The sequence below is a fragment of the Erythrolamprus reginae genome, chromosome 3 (assembly GCF_031021105.1).
Source record: "Erythrolamprus reginae isolate rEryReg1 chromosome 3, rEryReg1.hap1, whole genome shotgun sequence".
In the NCBI taxonomy this organism is placed as follows: Eukaryota; Metazoa; Chordata; class Lepidosauria; order Squamata; family Dipsadidae; genus Erythrolamprus; species Erythrolamprus reginae.
In genome coordinates, this window is record NC_091952.1 from 57,957,663 (window position 1) to 57,980,238 (window position 22,576).

At 37.0% G+C, this 22,576-nt stretch overlaps 1 protein-coding gene across 19 annotated transcripts in view; it reads left to right on the forward strand.

Annotated features, from left to right (window-relative positions):
* The window catches only part of NFASC (neurofascin), a 202,484-nt gene that overhangs the window by 122,338 nt on the left and 57,570 nt on the right, over positions 1–22,576 (forward strand). For 8 of the 19 annotated variants that reach the window (XM_070745479.1, XM_070745485.1, XM_070745481.1 and 5 more), the window contains 13 exons: positions 2,233–2,344; positions 2,836–3,002; positions 4,496–4,643; positions 6,987–7,111; positions 7,939–7,974; positions 9,883–9,984; positions 10,098–10,295; positions 11,309–11,379; positions 12,690–12,918; positions 15,095–15,210; positions 17,318–17,522; positions 20,917–21,039; positions 21,626–21,799. In XM_070745479.1, the coding sequence (XP_070601580.1) occupies positions 2,233–2,344; positions 2,836–3,002; positions 4,496–4,643; positions 6,987–7,111; positions 7,939–7,974; positions 9,883–9,984; positions 10,098–10,295; positions 11,309–11,379; positions 12,690–12,918; positions 15,095–15,210; positions 17,318–17,522; positions 20,917–21,039; positions 21,626–21,799 (1,806 nt within the window). Of the gene's footprint in view, positions 1–2,232; positions 2,345–2,835; positions 3,003–4,495; positions 4,644–6,986; positions 7,112–7,938; positions 7,975–9,882; positions 9,985–10,097; positions 10,296–11,308; positions 11,380–12,689; positions 12,919–15,094; positions 15,211–17,317; positions 17,523–19,571; positions 19,984–20,916; positions 21,040–21,625; positions 21,800–22,576 lie in introns of those variants that run through there. The other 11 variants (XM_070745494.1, XM_070745492.1, XM_070745486.1 and 8 more) reach the window with 4 other exon arrangements.

Genomic DNA, 22,576 nt, shown 5'->3' on the forward strand with positions numbered 1-22,576 from the left:
TCCTTCAGGGGAAATATATACACAGAGGTGGGCTGCGCTGCGCTAGACTCCGCTAGCACTCAGAATCACAGGGATGAGATTTTTTTAACCTAAAACTGTAATTAGATTGGTAATTATTAGATTTGTCACTATGTACTGTTTTTGCCATTGTTGTGAGCCACCCCGAGTCTGCGGAGAGGGGCGGCATATAAATCCAATTAATCTAATCTAATCTAATCCACTTTAGCAGCCCACCTCTGTATACAGAGATATATCTGTTTGGGAATAGTCCATGTTGATGTTTGTAGCACAGTCAAACATCAACACACAGAATGTTTTGTGTCATGCCATAAACTGATTTATAATAATTTTATGTCATAACGTTTTTTAATAACATTTTCCAAATTTCAACTCCAAGAATCTGGGTCCCAGAGTTTTGATAGATTCAATTTAGCCCATTTGAAATTCCTTGGTTAAATAATTATTGTATTATGATGCCCCACTTTGCATCATTAAAGATTAACTAGTAAAGTGTGTGTGTGTATATATGTGTGTATATTTATACACACACACATATATATATTTACACAAACACACAAACAGAGAGAGAGAGAGATTTTGAAATTTCTGAAAGACTCTCTAATTCAGGAGCCATGAGCCAAATTCCAAAAGAAATACAAATATTTATTAAAAGCAACATCTCGGCAATATTCCGTTGCAGCCAGAACTGAGTTCACGCAGGCTGCACGCCATCACTACCTTGTTTTCCCCCTTCTCATTGAGCCATATATCATGTTCTCCAATTAATCATGTTGGTGAGTTGTGACCTCCACACCCCTCCTTCTCACTCCAGTAGCCTAGGACACAATCAGCAAAAGAAACATTTGTGCAATGCATTTTTAGTTAGGGCAATCCTCCAGCTCCCCCCCCCTCTTCTTTTCATGGAAACATTCAATCTTTGTAAGTATAACATCACACTGTACAATGCCATATATTATAATGCACAAAGACTTTATCATTTTCCTTTGAATTATGAATGGAGATGCCATAAAAAGCCAAAATTGCAGAATGATAATAAGAAACTAAATGTTACCAATCCCATGTGGAATACTGCTAGGATTTTTTTTTTACTACGTCCTTGTCATTTTTCTGTATAGAAAATATATCAAAAGCCCTTTTATCAAGGGTGAAATTCAAACTTTTTCTCTACCAGTTTGGTGAGAATGGCTTGGTGGTGTGGCAGGGGAAGGATACTACAAAATCCCCATTCCCTTCCCACTCCTGGGGAAAGGATATTGCAAAATATCCTTTCCCGCCCCACTCTGGGGCCAGCCAGAGGTGGTATTTGCTGGTTCCCCGAACTACTCAAAATTTCCACTACTGGTTCTGTAGAACCTATCAGAACCTGATAAATTTCCCCCTTGCCTTTTATACTGTACTAAGCATGTGATCTCACACTTAATTAGATAGCAGTAGAGATTCCAACTATAGTCAGAGGTTTTATTTTATTTTAAAATAGATTCTTCCTTTTAGAATTGTCTTTGGTAGACAATTGGTCCTATCTTTGTTTTGGATTAATGAGTCATCTCCCTAGGGAGCTGTTAAACCTGTGTCTTTTTATTCCCTTATAAATTAGGCCTACTGTTCTTTTTTTACATATGTCCATGCCTCTATTTATTTAAAGAGTGCTTTCCCTCTTGATCTGACTTACCAAATACACAGGTTTATGCATTCTTATGCAGGACTGTTTCATTGCCATCCAATCTATAAAAATAAAAATTAGGAAGGAATTTAATTGTGAGCATATCAAGATGAGAACCTAAAAGTTGGAATTTTTCTGACTGTAGAAATGAGTAAAGTTTAGATGAAATAGGTAAAAGGTAATTATTGTGAGAAGAAAAAAGAACTAAAGGGAAAACTTAAATCCAGATAATTGTTTTGTTGTTGTTGTTTGCTCTTTACTTAGAAAATTTTTAATATTCAGTGTACAAATATACCAAATAAGAATAGCTAAGTAGGTTCCCCAACTATAGTTGGAAAACACTATAGTTCAATGAATCACAATATTTTTTTAAAAAAATAAAATGTTTGTAAATATTATTTATGAAATATTTCATTACAGTTTTTGCCTTTAAGATATTTGAAAAGTTCAGGCAATCAAAAACTGAAATCTGAAAATTCAAATGTTAATATAGAATGTTTGCAGTAAAGTGCTCACTGAGTCTACAGACAAAGCCCTTTTGTCATTTTAAGATGTTGTTCCTCGGATCCTTGCCCCTCGTAACCAGCTGATTAAAGTTATTCAGAACAATTGGACTCTTCTTGACTGTCCGTTCTTTGGGTCCCCAATTCCCACATTACGATGGTAAGAATTTTATTACTAAGCTACAGCATCTTTTTAGTATATATCTGTTTTTTACATTAATTATATTACCGTTAATAAAACAGAAACATTTTTTAAAAACTTAGCAGATATCCAAGTTACAAATATGGCGTTGGAAGGACAAGGAAGCCATTATTAAAAGTAGATATACTTTATCTAGATTTATATATACTTCAAATAAATCAATAGACCACCTGGAGAAGGTTTGGTAATAATTCCTTTAGTGCATGGGCGTCCAATGTTTTGGCTTGTCTGGGCCACATCAGATAAATAAGAATTGTCTTGGGCCACATATAAAATATATAATATAGTTAACGTACATAAATCAATATAATAATGTTAAAAGTTTATGATCTTGTGAGGTTACATCCAGGGCCTCATTCAGACTGTGGGCCATGGGTTGGAAACCCCTATCCCCTGCTTTGGTGGTTTGTATATTGAATATTTAAAACAATTTATTGTTGTTTCATGAGGTTTAAGAATGGCCAGGGAAGTACCCTGCATGGTGGCAACTATAAAACACATGAGAATGGAACTTTAGAAATCACCAGGGCTCGGAAAGAAGACCAGGGAACTTACACCTGTGTGGCCACCAATCTTCTGGGCAAAGCACAAAACCAGGTTCGTTTGGAAATAAAAGGTAAGGTGGCTTCTGCTTCAGCAAACCATGGGTATTTTCCAAATAGTGGGGAGAGATGTGGTTTCCATTCATAGAATATATCCTATTCATAAAGATGGTGTGATGTTTTAGTGAAGCTTAATTTGGCAATTGGAAAGAATAGGAATAATGCACATTAAATTACAGTAAAATGAACTTCTTCAATCATAAGTTCTGTAAATCTTTGCTACATGTTCAACATTAGACCAAAGACCCTCAAGCTTGCAAAAGATGACCTAATACCCTGCAAACTAATACAATTTCCATTCTATTTATCTAAACATGATGAAGGGTTCCTTGAGCTTGAGAACAGAGGTAGAAATGCTAGAAGCTTCAACACAAAGAGGAACCTGTCATTCAGTCATGTTTTGTTATCTAATTCATGGAGGCCCATGAGAAAATAAAAGGAATTCAGAAAAGAAAGGAGAAGCAGCAGGAAAATAGAATGAAAGATGAGGCAGTGGTTCAAACACTGAATAAAGTGAAACAAACCAAAAGAAGGAACTGAAGAAAAATTATTTGCACCCCACCTTCCTTAAAACAGAAGATGCTGTAAACCAGGGGTGGATTCTAACTTACCTCACTGCCAGTTCGCTTCCTCCCACACCTCATGGGTGCATGCACAGTACTGAAAAATCCATTTTTTAAAAAAAATACTGAAAACAAGATGGCGATTGCTTGCACAGTGCTAGAAACTTGACTTCTACGTATGCTCAAAAATTTTTTTTAAAAAAAGATGGCGGCGCCCACAGACTAACACTGACCGAACCGGTTCTGTGACATCATTGTGACATTACCAGTGGGTCGCTACCAGTTCATATGAACCGGAAGGAGCCCCTCTCTGCTGTGCACTACTGAGAAAGATTACGCAGCAACAATAAAGAATTATTGCTGATTTATCTTAAAGATTGGTTACATTTTGGTTGTCTCCTTGTCATACCAATTGGGGTGCAACCTATTGCCATCTGTGGGGCTGAATCTCAGTGAAGGGCTACCAAAAGTTTTACTTCCACACTGTGGGTGTGGCTTATGCAGGACGCCCTGCATTTTCTTTCAACATCTTTCAGTGCAAATTGGGTGCTTTGGGGTGGAGCTCCATTTTTGCTACTGCGTTCTCCCCCATCCGGGCAGCAGCCCACCCCTGGATGAATCACGCCTCCAAGGTACTAGGGTATGCATTAAAATGTGTCTGGTGAATACAAAAACAATTGCAGGGATAAGAGAGGGTAAATATCAGTAAAAATAAATGATAGAGACAGAGGTATTTCCAGATTTATCATAACTTATTCCTTGATGAATAAAGCAATAGTAGACAGTCAGTGTTACATTTTTTAAATTAGATTCTATTTCCTAGTGCTTAAACTCCCCTAACTCCAATCCCTTCAGACATCTTAAAGAGACTAGTTTGAGGACTTCCGATAAATTAAATACTATTAATCATTAATAATCCTAGGCTACTACCTAACTCTTTGCAGATCCCACAAGGATCATAGAGGGACCCAAAGATGCTATACCAAAGAAAGGTTCCACAATTCACTTAGTGTGCCAGACAAGACATGATGCCACATTGCGGCTTACGGTTACTTGGCTTAAAGATGATATTCCCGTCTACTTAGGAAACAGGTCAGTTGCATTTTTGTTTTATTAGATATTATATTTCTCAAATTTTTAACCTTCTCTAGGACACAAGTAATTATTATAGAATTTATCCATTTTGATTATGAGAATTACATCTATTGCTATTTGGAAGAGGAGTAAATTGACAATGGGGAAAAATTGTAATAGCAAAAACCAGGTTTTGCATATAGAAATAGAAGGAGCAATAAATAATTGAAAAAATATTTTGATACCTCTTGTTTAAAATTATGTTCTAAAATGATGTTATTTTCCCCAGAAATTGCTGGTTTTTAGCTTGCTTATTTAAAAACACCACTTCTGAAAAATAGTGTTTATGTATATATGCAATTCTTTTCTAATACAGTGATCCCTCTATTATCGCGAGGGTTCCGTTCCAAGACCCCTCGCGATAATCAATTTTTCGCGATGTAGGGTTGCGGAAGTAAAAACACCATCTGCGCATGCGTGCCCTTTTTTTCTATGGCCGCGCATGCGTAGATGGTGGAGTTTGCGTTCCCCGCCGCCCACGCAAAGGGGAAACCCCAATTCGGCTCCTCGCTGCTGCTGCGCTACCGAGCAGATCAGCTGCTGGCCGGCCGAAGGAACCTTCCCTGGGTCTTCCCCCTCTTGCTGGCGGGCGGGCGAGCGGCGGGCATCAGCGAGGAGCCGGGGTTTCCCCTTTGAGTGGGCAGCCGGGAAGACCCAGGTTGGGGATTCGGGGGGGTGCTGGGAAGCCCCCCAGGCCAGCTGCGACCTTTTAAAACAGCCGCGCCGCTTCCCAGCTGAGTCCTGAAGCCAAACGCGGAAGTTCGCCTTTGGCGTTTGGCTTCAGGACTCAGCTGGGAAGCGGCATGACTGTTTTAAAAGGTCGCAGCTGGCCTGGGGGGCTTCCCAGCACCCCCCCCCGAACCCGGGTTGTTCGGGGGGGTGCTGGGAAGCCCCCCAGGCCGGCTGCGACCTTTTAAAACAGCCGCGCCGCTTCCCAGCTGACTCCCGAAGCCAAACGCGGAAGTGGGGTTTTTTTAATTAATGTTTTTTTAAAAATCGCGATATAGCGTTTCGCGAAGATCAAGATCGCGAAACTCGAGGGATCACTGTACTACATTTTTGATGCCTTCAATTTTATCTTAGTCAATTAAAATGGAGAATGTATATATTTCTGTCCAAAACAGTACAATGTGTTTTCTAGACTGAGCTTGTTGGTTTGTAACTTTAAAACTAAATCATTTTTTAAAAGTTATCTACTTGGTAAAAAATTAAGTAACGTTTTCCTTTTTAAATTCTCAGACGTTCACTCTCCTTGTTTAAAATTAATGAGCTTTTATTTATCAGACTGTTTTCAGATCATTAAACAAGATATCAGAAAACATGCCAACATAATTAATTGCCAGATTCCCTTGAAGAATGATCTATTAGGTATGTTATTCCAGGCATAACAGCATTTGGAAATTCATCAAAAAAGCAGCTGTTAAACCCTTTGTGTAGGTGTGCCCATGCACATTCACTCATATATATGCCTGTGAGTTAAACATGATAACTTTTAAATCATATATTATAATTATAAATCATGGTTTATATGTATATATTATTTTTTAATGATTTATAATTATAATATATGATTTAAAAGTTAGCATGTTCTCAGAGGCTTGCAAAATGTCTCCCGAAGATTATTTTTACTATGTTATTCCATTAGTGACTCTGGAGTTGTATCTTACAACTCCAGAATCACTATGCCTTTCAAAACATAGTCCTCCAATTATACTGTAAAAATCAGAGATGAGGCTTCCAAAATAAAGTGTGGTTTTTCCATCTTTTGGGCTAAAAATGCACAAAACCATTGGCTTTAAAATAGTTATAAAAGTAAGGAAAAATCTGCCCTCTCACTTCCCAAAATGGGAAAATAATAATAATTAATTCTCATTTGTAGATACAGTATGGTTCACCTCATATGTGCCATTCTTTAGCCCTCTGCAATCAGTTCAAATAGGAATACAGTTATAGCCAACTTTTAAAACCTTCTCAACAAACAATTAATAGGCATCCAGCAAAATCAAACCTTGAGATCCCCAAGGATTTTGTTTAAACCTTATTTTTAAATAAATCAACTTGAGATGCACATCCTTGACTGATAAGAAAAGAAAATAATTTAAAGTTAATTATTTTGTTTGTTTCTAATTTTATAATACTTGTCTTGGTTCAAGAAACCAATTTGTAATATGTTATAAGATATTATTTAATTTCTACCTCACTTTTACAAAAGTATACAGTAATAGGCAAATCAGTAGCTCATTTTCTAAGAAAGGTGTATTCCCATAAGTGTTTTTACTTGTAATTCTTCTGCACTGAAAGGATGAAGAAAGAAGAAGATGGTTTGACTATACATGGAGTATCAGAAAAAGATCAAGGATATTATACCTGTCAGGCTAGCACTGAACTAGACAAGGATACTGCCAGAGCCCATCTCACTGTACTTGGTAAATCTTCCTTTCAAATTTCTTGAATTTGTCGTGCATTCTAAGCATCATAGGCAACTTATTTAGACAAAAGTTATGACAGGTGTCTCTGGATTAGAGAAGATGGAATATACAGCCCAAAAAACAAATGTTCTTAATTCTTTTAAAATGGAATATTGTATTAACCATGTTCAGCTGGCTGATTTTTATTATTTACTGCTTTAAAATAATCCTGCTTGTACACAACAATTAGGAGTCCTCTCAAAGCTGTGTCTCTCAAAGCTGATCAAACACAGTAGCTCCTTTATATGTCAGTCTTCTTCATAAGATAATGAAGAGATGCAAAAAATAATTTGAATGTGTCTAGGTGTCTTCAAAGTACTAGTTTGATTTCAAACTAGTACTAGAGGGTGAGGGGGGCTGGTACAACTCTTTGTCTTTGTACAAGGGTTTGGAGATGTGCATGCACATTTATTTGATGTGTACCCCTTTACCTGAACTGACTGATACTAAAGAAATATATATACTTCATCTCTCTCTCTCCCTTTCACATTCTTATCCCTTTCAGCAATTCAGCACATATTGCTGAGTTCTCACTCTCATTATCAGAAGGATGTAAGCTATGTTGTTCCCATCACCAGATGATCAGAGGATCTGTTACTGGTTAGAGGCCAAGTTGCTTGGTTTTGTGCGACAGGAAACCCACAATCTGTTTTCTGTCAACCATATGAATGGACTTTGATTGCAGCTTGTTCACCCATGGTTTAAAAGCTATATTATAACCTTTCAATTACTTATGTTTAACTATTGACCCTAACTCTCTTAACAGCTAATATCTTACTTTGCAGCTCCTTCTTCTGTTAACCGTATGACCCCACCCCCAGGTAATCATTACTAATCCATACATCTCTTTGTATTTTTGTCTTTTGTTGCTGCTTAATTATCGCAATAACTTTAATTAAAGTTATACTGAAAGTTATACTGCTCCTCAACCCTCAGCAATAGCGATATCTGCCATAAGTGGGGAAAACATCTTGAATTCTGTTGTACAGCTTGTTGCTCTACAAAAGTGTAAAAGTAAATCAATCTACTACTAGAAGTCATTTAATTACAGTTGGTTGATTGATTGATTGATTGATTGTATTTATATGCTGCTCACTCCAAATGGACATTGAGCGTCTAACAATCGGAATAAACACAACAATAATAAAAACAGTTAAAATCTAATAATAAAAGTCAGTAATAACAGTAATAACATAAAAAACATGCATTTATTTATTTTATTTATTTATTTATTAAATTTGTATGTCGCCCCTCTCCGTAGACATGCTTGCAATCAGCCAAATTCCAGGTCTGCTGGAAAAGCCCAGGTCTTAATGGCTTTCCGGAAGACTGGTAGGGCGGATCTCTGGAGGCAGTTGATTCCAAAGGGTCGGAGCCGCCACAGAGAAGGCTCTTCCCCAGGTTTCCACCAACCAACATTGTTTGGTGGACAGGATCTGGAGAAAGCCAACTCTGTGGGCCCTTACTAGCCTCAGTGAGGTATGAGGGGAGTTTAGTTTAGGCTACTAGGATGAATGCACAATTTTGATATTAATAATTTTCCTGTCTTCCCTTTGTGAATGTTTGCATTAACTTTAAGTTTCCTTATTTGTAGCATGCTGATGACAAATATTGATCATCCTTTTCAATCCAGAGATTTTGCTAGATCTCCATAGCTTTCTTTCCCAAACCTGGAACTTTAATTGCCAAATGCAGGTCTGGGGAAATATTTGTCATAATTGCTGCAGCATCGAGACATTGCTTGCTTCCCATGCTAGATTCAGAAAGGGCTATTAATGGCATTTTTAGAATCTGCAAAATGTTTTCAAGTTCAGATTATTTTGCAGTTAGAACATGCCACATTTTAAAAATGTTTTAAATTTGAGCCACTCTGACTCAGATTCAAAACACCAAGTGTTTGAAATTCAAAAACAATTCCCAAATACTTAAAACATCCCATTTGGGATGAAAAAAAATGGGAAGTTTTAAATTTGAAACAGTTTTAATTCAAAATGTTTTCTACACCCCTATACAGTTGATAAAGAGAAATGCAACACATCCGAACGGGCAGACCACAAATGATGCTTGAATCGTATAGTGTTTTTTACAGTTTTGTTCTGTACTTCAATGAATCAGAGTAACAATCCCTAAATATTCTTACCTATTATTTCTCTAAAATCTAAAACTGTCTCTAAACCAGTGTTTCCCAACCTTGGCAACTTGAAGATATTTGGACTTCAACTCCCAGAATTCCCCAGCCAGCGAATCCTGGCTGGGGAATTCTGGGAGTTGAAGTCCAAATATCTTCAAGTTGCCAAGGTTGGGAAACACTGCTCTAAACAATTGGCTCTAAAATCCTTATTCTGATGGTAGAGAGCCTTTGACCTCATTTATCCATGCCACAGAATGATATAAAATTTGAAACAAAGAATGGATTGTGATATTTCAAGGTTGCCAGGTGGGTGCCATTTTGCACTATTCCCTTATAATATTCTCCTTGGGGGAAATAAAAGTACCATAGCAGTCCTATTCAGATAACTTTTTGGGTGAGAGAGAATTGTATACTTTAATAATTCAATATCAGTCTGAATTAGTACCACTTGTTTTAATATCCAGTTCCCATCTTTTTCTGTGACAAGTTATTACCATGTACAACATAGAAACATGAACCTTAATGGAAAGCCCAAAAGGGCTGGGACTTTCACTACTCATTAGAGAAACCTATATTTTGCATATTGTTTTGCTGGTAGCACGTCCAGAACGTCCCCGTGACCTTGAACTAACAGATCTTGCTGAAAGGAGTGTGCGGTTAACTTGGATTCCGGGCGATGACAACAATAGTCCAATCACAGGTGAATGAAATAATACCATTCATGCTATGTATTTCATTGTTTGTATTTCAAGATAAGCCTACTTACCAGAAACTACATCACAAATTAGGGGATCCCACGTTTCTGTCTTCTAGATTATATTGTGGAATTTGAGGAGGATAGATTCCTGCCTGGAAATTGGTATAACCATTCCCGTTACCCAGGAAATGTGAACTCCGCCATCTTGCGCCTTGCACCATATGTCAACTATCAATTCCGAGTAATAGCTGTGAATGATGTAGGAAGCAGTTATCCCAGTCTGCCTTCTGAACGATACCATACAAACGGGGCCCGTAAGTGCTAACTGGCTTGAATTCATGTATACCCTTAAAATGAAAAGAAAGCTTGGGGAAAAAAAGTCTGCGATGACTATGCAGACACAAACATGGACAGATGCCACAGGTGGCAAATACTCCTGGGAAAGAGGCGTATTTGCAAATATATTACAGTGGTCCCTTGATTTTCACAGGTTCGAACTTCGTGAAATGGCTATACCACGGTTTTTCAAAAATATTAATTAAAAAATACTTTGCGGTTTTTTCCCTATACCATGGTTTTTCCCGCCCGATGACATCATATGTCATCGCCAAACTTTGTCCACCTTTAATAAATATTTTTTTAATAAACTTTAATAAATAAACATGGTGAGTAATAATCTAAATGGTTGCTGAGGGAATGGGAAATTGCAGTTTAGGGGTTTAAAGTGCTAAGGGAAGGCTTGTGATACTGTTCATAGCCAAAAATAGTGTATTTATTTCCTCATCTCTACTTTGTGGAAATCCCCCGCGAAAATCGAGGGAACACTGTATACTATTCCATTCTTACTTGTACATGGAAGACTTCTTTGCTTGTATAGCTGAAAATTAATGTATGAAATTGTTCTGACAGATTCAGCAGTCTACCAAGTATCTTCATGCTGATCAGTTTTCAGATTATAATATCATCACGTGCACACTTGGAATTTGAGATTTAGTATTTGAAACAATAAAATATTCCAAATCACAAATAATACAGATAGAATTTCCTTGTCAAACTGATTCCATTTTGTACTGTACTCCATTTTCAAATTATTAAATACCTGGAGATAATGGCTATCAGCGCTGTAGTAGCAGAAACGGTTGCCTAACTTATTCTTTTATTGAAATCAACTTATAATGTCTAATTGACTGGTTTCTAGATTTTATGTGTAATGAAATATATAAATGTATCAACATTTTATTCCATATTTTCTGTCTATAAACAATGTGGGATATTGCTTAAAAAGATAGAGACAAATATCATTGCTCAGTATTTACCTTTATTTCAGGACCTGAATTTAACCCTTCAGGAGTGAAAGGATCAGGAACAGCAAAAAATAATATGGTTATATCATGGATGGTGAGTTATCCTGAGATATGTTACTTGGTTATAACATATACATTTGTACCATACATTATCCTCAGTCTACAAAGTGTAGCATTAGAACATATTACAAAGAATAATGGCACCAAGGAGCATCAAAATATATTGTTCTAGGCTTCACATGCTTTACAACGCAGACTTACTCCTTGAGGTGAAAATAGTCACAACCACCGTTCCCCGTAAGCTGCACCTGTGAGCAGGCGCGCACTCCCAAATACCCCCACGCGCGCCCTATTCCATGGGCGTGCGCTCCCCATCCCCCTGCCAGCCTGCGGTGGGGAGAGTGGGGAGGTGCCTGCAGTAAAGGAAAGGGAGCCGCGGCCGCCCCTGCCTCCCCACCATGCCTCCGGCCCCCTCGCGCCCCTGGCCTCGGCCCTGCCCCCCGCCCGCCCAGTCCGCCCCCTCTCCTCCTCCTCCGCCTCCTGCGCTCCCAGCCAGGGGGCTGCGAGAGAGAGTTTTCTCCGTGCGCTTCGGGAATGCCCACCCCACCCCACTCGCAGCCCCTTCGCTGGGAGCGCTTTCCTCCCGAGCTTTCAGCAAGGGGGCTGCAGTAGAGGCAGAGCAGGCGTTCCCGAAGAACTCGGAGAAAGCGCTCTCGCAGCCCCCTCGCTGAAAGAGAGCGAGGGAGAGGGAGAGAGAAATCTCCTTCTTAGAGGGAACATTGGTCACAACTAGAAAAAATTCTGAAACAGCTGGAGATTTCTTCTTCTTCTTCTAACTCCATAGCCCTGTTGTAAATTCATTAAGATGGCTATGGAATTCTTCATTTGCTGCTTCTGTTTGTTTTTCCACAATGAGTCTAAATATTGCCCAACAGATTTATAATCTTAAAACTAATAGTGTGGTATTGAATATTAAAGCACTATAAAAGATTCATATCATTACTAAAACATAAAAGGAAAAATAAAAATGCCTTAATGTGTATCTAAAATAAACCATATTTCTCTGTACAAGCTCTTTTTAATGCAATTTTAATACTTTATTTAATATGTAACTTTCTAACTTTTTATATGTGAAGACTTTTAACCCAATATTTGAGGCAACATATATTTTGAGAGAAACATTTACAGGTTATGTTAGCTGTGTTCTTTCCTGTGGTGCAGTGAATTCCAATTTTGCAAATCAGCTGAATTTCGTTGGCATTCCAAGTGAATCTGTTTTGTTTTTAGATCTGTTGTGGTGCTGAAATTCCAACAGTCATAGATAACACTTTGGAAGAGACACAGTACATAGAGTTAACCCCTGGTAATCTAAGTCATAATTGTCTTCTTTATTTTGTTCTCTAGCCGTTAAATGCAACTCAAGTGTATGGCCCCAATCTTAGATATATTGTGAAGTGGAGAAGAAGGGACACACGGGAGAGTTGGAACAACCGAACTGTAAAGGGTGATGCCAGTCAATATACCGTCGCACCAACACCCATCTATACACCCTATGAGATCAAAGTACAAGCTTTAAATGATTATGGGATTGCCATGGAGCCAGACACCGTAATTGGCTACTCAGGGGAAGATTGTGAGTATTCCCATAGTCTGAGAAAGTTGGAAATAGAGAAGGCAGATTTCATTTACTTCTTACTTATTGGTGATAACTGGCAATCTTTTAATACCAGCTCTATCATGATCAGCATTTTGCCAAAAGGGGTATTCAAGTGCAGCTATAGGCATTGTTTTGCTCAGAACGAAATGAAAATGTTCACTGGGATCAATACCTATACATTCACTTTTCTTAGAAATAATTTTTTTCTGACACATCTGACTTTTACAAAGATTAAGAACTTTTCTTTGCATTTAAATATATTTATATTAATAAATATTAAATGTGCCTACAATGAATAATTCAGGAGATAAGCCATCCCAACATTGTATGGTTTAATAGTATTTAGGTTATGGAAATGAAACTGAAATTCAAATATTCATTGAAGTACTTCTGTGTTTTTATCCAACTTTGGCATCTGCCAATAAAAGAAGTACTTCATTTTCTATTTTTCAAAATTGTTCTGGCAATTCAGTGAATTCTTCAGAGAAGTCACATGGGCTTGGGGCAAAGAAGGAAAAAAGAAAATCTCAATATTCAAGCAGGAGTATATTGGCATAACATGGCATATAACATGTAATTTGTACAACTAAGGTAAGTTGGAAGGGAAACAATAGTAAAATAGGTACAAATAAGGGAGATAAAAATAAATGAACTGTTTTAGTAAATAGAAGAGATAAAATGCTGTAGTATCTAAGTGTTGGATTCATGGATTTGGACAATATATCTTGTCTTGGATGATTTATGGTTTCACCTAAATGTCTTGTAGGAATGTATTATCTTTAATAGGTCATAAACAGTGGCTCTATAATATTTTTAAATGATCATAAATTTTCTGGAATGCAAATGGAAGTGTCAGTTTACAGACATTGTGGATAATAGGTTGGGCAAGTGAGTGTGATACCTGTTTCTAATTTATTTTAACGCCCTTTGAAAAATGATCAGAACAGTTTGTTTAGTTGTTTAGTTAACAATAATTTGAGGAGGTTAGAAGAATAATTGTTGCTGTAAAGCTCCACTTCTGTGTTTCATAGAACCCATTATACCACTCATTATCAAATGTGAATAAGCACTGTTGTTTCAGGACCATAGACAGAACACTCATAAAAGCAAAGTTTCTTTTAAAGTTTTATCAGTTTGCATGATTACAATGAAGTTTCTTTTTCCTTAATAGATCCTTCCTTCCTATAACCAGTTTCAATTCAAATATATATGTTGTATTTTTACAATTAATATTTATGTTTGTGATATAAAATTCAGGTATATGAACAAATCAATTTAATATTCATTCATGAAAAATAATATGATTTAGTCCGTTGGTAAAATTACAAGATTGCCTTCAGAAATAAGAGAAAAGGGGATAATCAGTGAGAAAACGATTCTTGAAGATTATTTTCTTTAGATGCAAGACATCGCACACTTTTCATTAAAAGCATTCAGTAACTTATCAGTTCTTTAGAATAAAAAACAGTGTTATTTATTGTTGTACCTATTAAGTAATATGTGGAACGCATTGCATAGGAAATGATATAATATGGTGTTCAGGTTGCTATTGTAGGCTTGAATACGTAATGAATATCTCTCAGCCGATTGCAAAATGAAATACTGAAAACTGACAAAAATTAAAATTAAAAATATTTATTCTACCTTATATTTGGAATTTTACACATGTGCATTTAGGCTATGAGTGGGTGGGTAAGTGTTTGTGTGGGGGTGGTTGAATCACGCTCCTTATAAAAGTTTCCATGTCTTCTCTTACAAACTGGTGATGCTCTGTTAATTTTTATAAGGATTTTGGATGGTCAAGTGTTTGCGTCTGATGTCATAAAGGAGTTTTAAAGATTGAGGTTTCTGCTAATAACATTAATTTTTAAGAACCTGTTCTAAGTACTATAATAATGTGATGTCAATAGTGTTTTTTTTTTTAAAAAAATGATGATAGGATTAGTTCCGCTACCCTGCAAAAACTGTGTGAATGTGAAATTACTTTCTATGTCCATGAGATGGCAGCATCGTATGTTTGAAAAGATAATATGAATATCTAATATATGGAAGAACCTTCTGCAGCTTAAAAAAATAGTTTTTTTCATATATAATTTTCTGTCAAGTATTGATGGATTGTTAATTTCTGCTTTGCTTTATTCCTTACACTTAGATCCTAAGGCTGCCCCTACTGATATTAGGCTCAAAGTTGTAAACAGTACAGCAATCAGCCTTCAATGGAGTAAAGTATATCCAGAAACCATCCAGGGACAGCTCAAGGAATATAGAGTGAGCACAACCAGATCCCAATAATTTTGGTACTATTAATATGGCTAACCCTTGTCACTAATGATAACTGATGAGATCATCCGTTGCTCATAGTAAAATGGCGATGACACAAATGAACTAAAAGCTGCTTTCTGAAAGACATAGAGGCCATTTGTAAAAAGATAGTATTTAGAGCAAAGAAAACATATATCAAATTCAAATGCAAAAGATTTTTCTTCTTCTTTTAGTTCCAGAGAAATACCATTACTCAATAGTAGTGCATCTTTTAGTTACAACTACCTTCCACCAAGTGTTTTCTAGATACTCCAGGAGTATAATTCAATCGATCAATTAGAATAGAGTTTGAAAAGACCTTGGAAATCTTATGTAAAGGATGTTGGAGGAGACCCGATACCATTTCAAATGAGTGACTGTCCAGTCTCTTCTTTAAATCCTCTCAGAATTCACAGTTATTTGGGTTGACAAATCCACAAATTGTAGCCCCAAATGCATGAATTAAGGCAGATATAGGTTTTTACTGCAAATACTGTATATTAGAACAATGTTCTCCTTGGGCTCAGTGCTGAATTTGGGGGGAGGCAGATTTCAAGACGACACTCAAATTAATTTTAGTCTTTTCTGGGGTGATTTAGCAATGCTTATTTTAATATTTTGGTGAATTTTGGCAGTCTTACCTCATTCAACATGATACATTTTAATTCAGCTTTGGACTTAAAGGATTGGGTTGGGGGGGGGTTGCTTCAAAGCTTCAAAATCTCATTTTTCCAAAGTTTAGTATCATTTTATCTTTATAAAATGTTACATTTTTAAAAAACTATTTTCATGCAAATATTATTGCAGTTGAAAATGTTTTTTATGCTATCTGAAGGCAAAAAATTATACATTCAGAAAGTAAAGAATTAATGAAACATTGTACAAAACCATCATAATTTAGCCAAACATATCCATACTCCCAGCGGTGGGCTACTAGCCCTTGTTTTGGCATGCGTAGAAGCAAAACAAACTTGCTGAAACATGGGTGCACCTGCGGCTCCGTGCCCGATTTTGCTACCTCCACAGGTGCAGAAGCAAAATCACGTACGCCCTGCAAGCACTTACGAACCGCCGCAGCAAGCACAATTTAGCGTTCCGGCTAGTAGTCCACAGCTTCATACTCCATGCTGTATCATCTATGTATCAGTAGTTAAAACCATCTGATCATTGGTTTGGAACAAAAGGGCAGTTCAGTGTAGCTGCTATGCTGTACTCCTCTTTAGCCTCATAAAATAGAACTGGCTTCTTTCTTCATTCTGAATTTTCTGAATTTGACTTGTTGTGAATAAGAAAAGCAGCTTCATTATGGTTTTCCAACTTTTGTGTCATCCCTCATGTACATTTGACATGTTTTATTAATCAACACATGAACATTCTACTTTGGCCTAATCAGAATTTAATAAATGTCCTAATTGAATAATGATACCCTCAAAACAATAGCAAACTGATTTTATCCTGATGATTGTGTTCAAAAACCTATTAAAAATAACTTTTTGTCAGAGTAACAAAAAACAACAGACAAATAAAAAATCCAACGTTAAAAGCTCTGTTAGAATTGTGGCAATGTCACAGTCTTACCCCTAACTTTCTCTTACCCTGGTTTCTCAGATGGATTGGGAGTTAAGCTTCCAGAATTCCCAGACCTCAAAGACAGTTGCTTAAAACACCAGATGAGATAAATCTTTTCCAATATATTTTCCAATCGGAACACTTTCTTTCACAGGGTATTCTTTTTGCATCTTTTTCTTCCCATACCATTTATATCTCAAAATTAATGTACTCTTATTGGCCACAAGTGAACTTGGACAGACAACATTTTGTGCTAAACTATGAAGTCATCAGTGAGAGAAAGGAAGAATGAACATTGCAAAGGATCAAATCCTGGTCTAGTTTTAGGGGCAGGGGAAAGAGGTTGTTAAAACCTTTTAGCATGACTTTATGTTGTCATTCTCCTTCCTTGTGGAATTGCTTTTGCGCTTGAGCTAATTCTTGTGTAAAAGCTGAAAATGCACAGGTATATTTTTAATAACACCAAAACAAGAGAAGCTTTATTTGCCTTACCTGTTTCTTGAAGGCTTATTACTGGAGAGAAAGTAGTTTTCTGAAGAATCTATGGGTCTCTAAGAAAAAGCAGTCTATGGGTTTTATTGGAGACCGGACACGGGGCATAGTGTTCCGGCTGTTTCCTTATAGCAACTACAAATTGGAAATGGTTGTAGTCAACGGGAGAGGAGATGGGCCTCGGAGTGAAATTCTGGAATTCACAACACCTGAAGGAGGTAGGTTCCTCCCCAATATTGACACAGCTTTGGAAAATCTATCATTTTCGATTGTGAAAGATAAGGAGGGATTTCTGAAAGATAAGGGGATAAGGTGGAATAAGCAATATGTGTTGTATAGTCTATTGTAGAGCTACCATTCAAAAAGTACTGTATAAGATAGCAGCAAAGATAAATTGAAAACTCTTATCTCTTTGTTGCCTTTCTGGTGGTCATCTAGATATTTTTATTTGCACAGCCCTGATCTGTGCATATGTTTCAAAGTCATCATATTTGGTGGGACCTATGTTGAATAAGAAACTGACTAATATTTTGATATCATTACAATGATTCCTAAAGTACCGTATTTTTCGGTGTATAAGACACACCTTTTCCCCCCCTAAAAGAGGCTGATAATTAGGGTGCTTTATTTCCCCCAGCCCTAACTAGCTGCTAACAATCTTCCCAGGTCTTACCTTGCAGGCTCTTTCATTGTTTCTCTCTGTGAAGAATGTTTTCCAAGCCCTAAGTCTTTGCAGGGTTTGTTTCATTACTCTAACTTGCTCTGAGTAAGTTTCTTTCCAGCCCTAACCAGGTGCTAACAATGTTCCCAGCTCTTACCGGCTTGCAAGCTCTTTCATTGTTACTTTCTACCAAGAATGTATTCCAAACTCTGTCTTTATAGGGTTGTTGGGTTTTTTTCGTTGCTTTACATGCTCCAGATATTTCTTTCCAGCCCTAACTTTGTAGGGTTTTTTCCATTGCTCTACTTGCTCAGACTGTTTCTTTCCAGGTGCTAATGATGTTCCCAGCTCTTACTGGCTTGCAAGCTCTTTCATTGTTACTCTCTCAGAATAAAATTTTTAAAGTCCTTAACCAGGGGATAAAATAATGTGCTGAAGTTGACCAGACTAAGGATGCTAGCCAGATGAATACCTGGTAAGCAGATTCTTTTCCCTGTTTTCCTCCCCAACAACTAAGTTGCGTCTTACATCCCGGTGTGTTTTATACTCTGAAAAATATGGTAATTGACCTGCACATAGAGTAGAAATACTTTGGTACTTTTAGTCAAGAAATCCATCTGGTTATATCTCTTGAAAAGTGAAATCTTGGGATAAAATGACATCTGTTTTTCAAGTAGAATAAGCACTATTGCAGAACAGATTCTGCCCTCTCTTACAAAATGTAAGCTTGGAAAACAAAGAAAAGGGGGAAAAGTTCTACTGTAGAAAGAGTCTGTCTATATAATATCAGATAGGATTATTATTAAATGTATATGTTACCTCTTTTATCAGTAAGGTGACTTTGGGCAGTAATTCCTCTCCAGAGCTCTTTGAATTTGATTACTAGACAAGTAATCTAGTAATCCATTACTCTAAACTAAAGCCTGGTTTATGCTCAATAATAAATAATTTAATGCATCACATACAAGACTAAGCTAAAGTTATTATTGTACAGTCGTATGTTCTTATGATACGATATGACACTCTTCATTAGGGATCAACAGAGGTTGTCCATCTGGTTCAGGTGGACTGTTGCAAAATTCCAGAAGTGACTCAGCCCATGTTGGATTATTCCAGCAGCTGCCCCTTTTGGCTTAGAGCTCAATGTGGAGTGAAAATTTGGAAAAGGACACTTCCCCCATAAGGAAAGACATAAACATCTCTAACTAGTTTTCAGCTGGAAGGGGTAGGATTTGTAGGACAATCACAAATTTCTAATTAAATGTACAATTTTAATAGACATTAGTAGGTTGGAAAATGTACAGCAACTTTACCCATTTTTATGCCGAATATTTGTGCCTAACTTTAGGCAAATAGGTTGTATAAATGAAGGGGCTGTTGAATGGTAATGCTTATTCCTGAATATGATGAAACTTACTCTATGAACAGGGGCAGAGTAATATGGAATTTACCTGTGGACTTTCTCATTAAATAAATCAGTCACTAGACTATATAAGCTCAGAAAACACAATCACACAACTAATCAGGACAAGAGAATGATCTTTATTTAGAGAGCTATACAGTGGTACCTCTACCTATGAATGCCTCTACTTACAAACTTTTCTAGATAAGAACCCGGTGTTCAAGATTTTTTTGCCTCTTCTCAACTTTCCACTTACAAACCGAAGACTCCAAAACTGTAACCGGGAAAGGCAGACAGAAGCCTCCGTGGGGCCTCTCTGGGAATCTCCTGGGAGGAAACAGGGCTGCAAAAGGTGGAGAGAAGCCTCTGCTGGGCCTATCTAGGAATCTCCTGGGAGGAAAAAGGGCCTCCACCCTCCCTGTGGTTTCCCCAGTCGCACACATTATTTGTTTTTACATTAATTCCTATGGGGAAAATTGCTTCTTCTTACAAACTTTTCTACTTAAGAACCTGGTCACAGAATGAATTAAGATCATAAGTAGAGGTACCACTGTATTATAAAACAAGCTAATGGACAATCTATTCCAGAATGTCTCCTGCATCACTTGAAAGATCAACACGGTTACTTTAATAGCAAGGATCAGTCTCACTGAAGGGAGACCTGGTAGAGAGGATCAGGGAGATTACCTTGTGAGAGTTAGACAAAAATAATTATATAAGCCAAGAATTCTAGGAAATAAGTTGATAATGGAAGAGACTTAGGGAGGTTCATCACTGATTCCATGGAGCAGAGGAAGGGAACAGTAAAGCACAATTAACCTACGACCATTCTGTAATTATATCTCTATCTCAATGTATGGTTCTAGTCTTCTTGTGGAATATGTTTCCTACTTTGGTCTACCCAGAGGGCTAACATCAATCTTGCCATGTCTTTTCAGCTGTGCTCAGTTACAGCTGTCTTTCTAACATATCCTGTTGCCTCATTTTGGCATCATCATGAATGGCTTTTCAAAGTGATTAGTTTGAGTTCATCAGACATGTCATGAATAAGAAGTGCCATTTATTGCTCAATATTGAGAGTCATAATCTATTCTGATAGGTTTTATGTTCATCTTAAGAAACAGAGTTGGCCTCATTATAGAAAGGATAAGTCTTCAGCTTAAATAGATGGATGTGATAAAAGCTGCTTACCCAACTGATTAACTCTATAATTCTAAATGGGAGATAAGAAGTTTGGCTTTTGAGCTCAACATAATTTATAACTGACTATTTCATCTTCATTATTATTTAGGCCATTAGCACAGCACACATCGATATTATATCCTCTGCATGAATGAATGCAAACATAAAACAATAGCCTTATCCTTTGCAGAATGTCCAGACTGTATTCATTAAAACCACATGGAAACTGTGATGTGGTTTTAATAGGTTCCGTTTATCTATATTTATCTATACCAAATATTTCGCTGTGCACCGCCTGCATTTTAGATTTTGTTACCTGATATATTTTCCCCCTCCCTTCTCTCTCTAAAACTATACTTCACCAAAGTACCCAGTGCCCCAAGGTATTTCCGAATTCGTCAGCCAAACTTGGAAGCCATCACCTTGGAATGGGAGCATCCTGAACATCCCAATGGCATTATTATTGGATACACTCTTAGATACCAAGCCTGTATGTCCCATGCTCATTTTTTCTGGTTGTTGTTTTGTTTTTCTCATTTTATTTATCAATCTTTCGGGGTTGAATCCTAATGCAATAGTATTCCACAGGAGTCATTGTGAGGAAACATTTCTCTGTGGAATGTTTTCTTAACTTGTAATTTTCAACTCTGTTAAAAGTTGCTTACCTAAAAAATATCTTCAAAAATGTGTTTCATTTGGCTTTCAAAACATGTGACTTCTTAAAACGCCTTGCTTCTGATAGGAGCAAATATTTTTCCAAAGAATTCTTTATACATTAAAAAAATCCCTGAATATTCTTAGATACCTAATATAAGCTTCTGGCATAATAATTATTATTTAAGTTTTCTCACATCTCACAATATTATTATTATTGTTGTTGTTGTTGTTGTTGTTATTATTATTATTATTATTATTATTTTATTACCATTACTATTATTTATTTTCCATCTGTATTATCTTAACAATAGTCGGGGCCTTTGTTGGGTGCTGTCTTAGGATAAGACTTGGTCAAATGTGTAGATGAGCATGTTTTTGAAAACAAGACTGAAGCATACATAGCCTGCCTCTCTCTTCAGTTAACGGATCCAAAACTGGCAGAACAATGGTAGAGGTCTTCTCTCCTAATCAGACAAAGTTTTTACTTCAGAGGACGGATCCTATCTCACGCTACAGGTTCAATCTGCGTGGCAGGACACAGATTGGGGAAGGTGAGCCTGCCACAGGGGAATCTCCACTTCCACTGAATGAAGGTAAGTAATATGGATGCAGAGTCAGCTCTTCGGTGTGAGAGATGTGGAGTTGAAGGTGTGAGTGGTGTTGATAACTTTTTGTAATATATAGGTGGCAGTTGATACATTGATATGTGAAGTTTGGACCTGGTATATTTGGGGCATGAATCCTGCCCAACCATTTCATTAGTTTCTGAAAAATAATTGCATGTTACTGAATAAATGCTTGAGAGAATAAATTACATAGTTCTCAAGAGACTTAGCTGAGCATTTTAAATAATGCAGCCAATAAAATAAGGAGTAGGAGACCAGGATTGTGCTGCTTAGTTTCCCTCAACACTTAGACAAGGAGTAGATGCAACAATGCAGAGAATGGGCCTAACTCTACACACTGTTCACCGACATGATTAAGAACGACTAAATAGAACTTAGACTACTGTCTACAATAGTTATGGCCATTACTGAGATGGTAAGAGACAGAAAATGCAAGTACTTGATGTTTCCTTTCTTTTGCATTTGAGTCTTTTATGAAACAAGGTACAAGTTGGTTGTGGAATTCACAATAGAGTTAATAATAGTCCATAGATCCTGTTTGCCACTATTCCACTATTCCTTTTATTATTGCTCTGATTTCAAAAGACTCAGTGTACAATTGAAGATTTCAAGTGATTGCCTGCTACTGCTCCATGGTGAAATGATTGGAGAGAAGTCATTTTTCCATCTGCAACAAAACAGACTGTTTGTAAAATAGGTTTAAGCGACCTTGAGTTTCCAAAGAATAGCTCAATAAATCCTAAA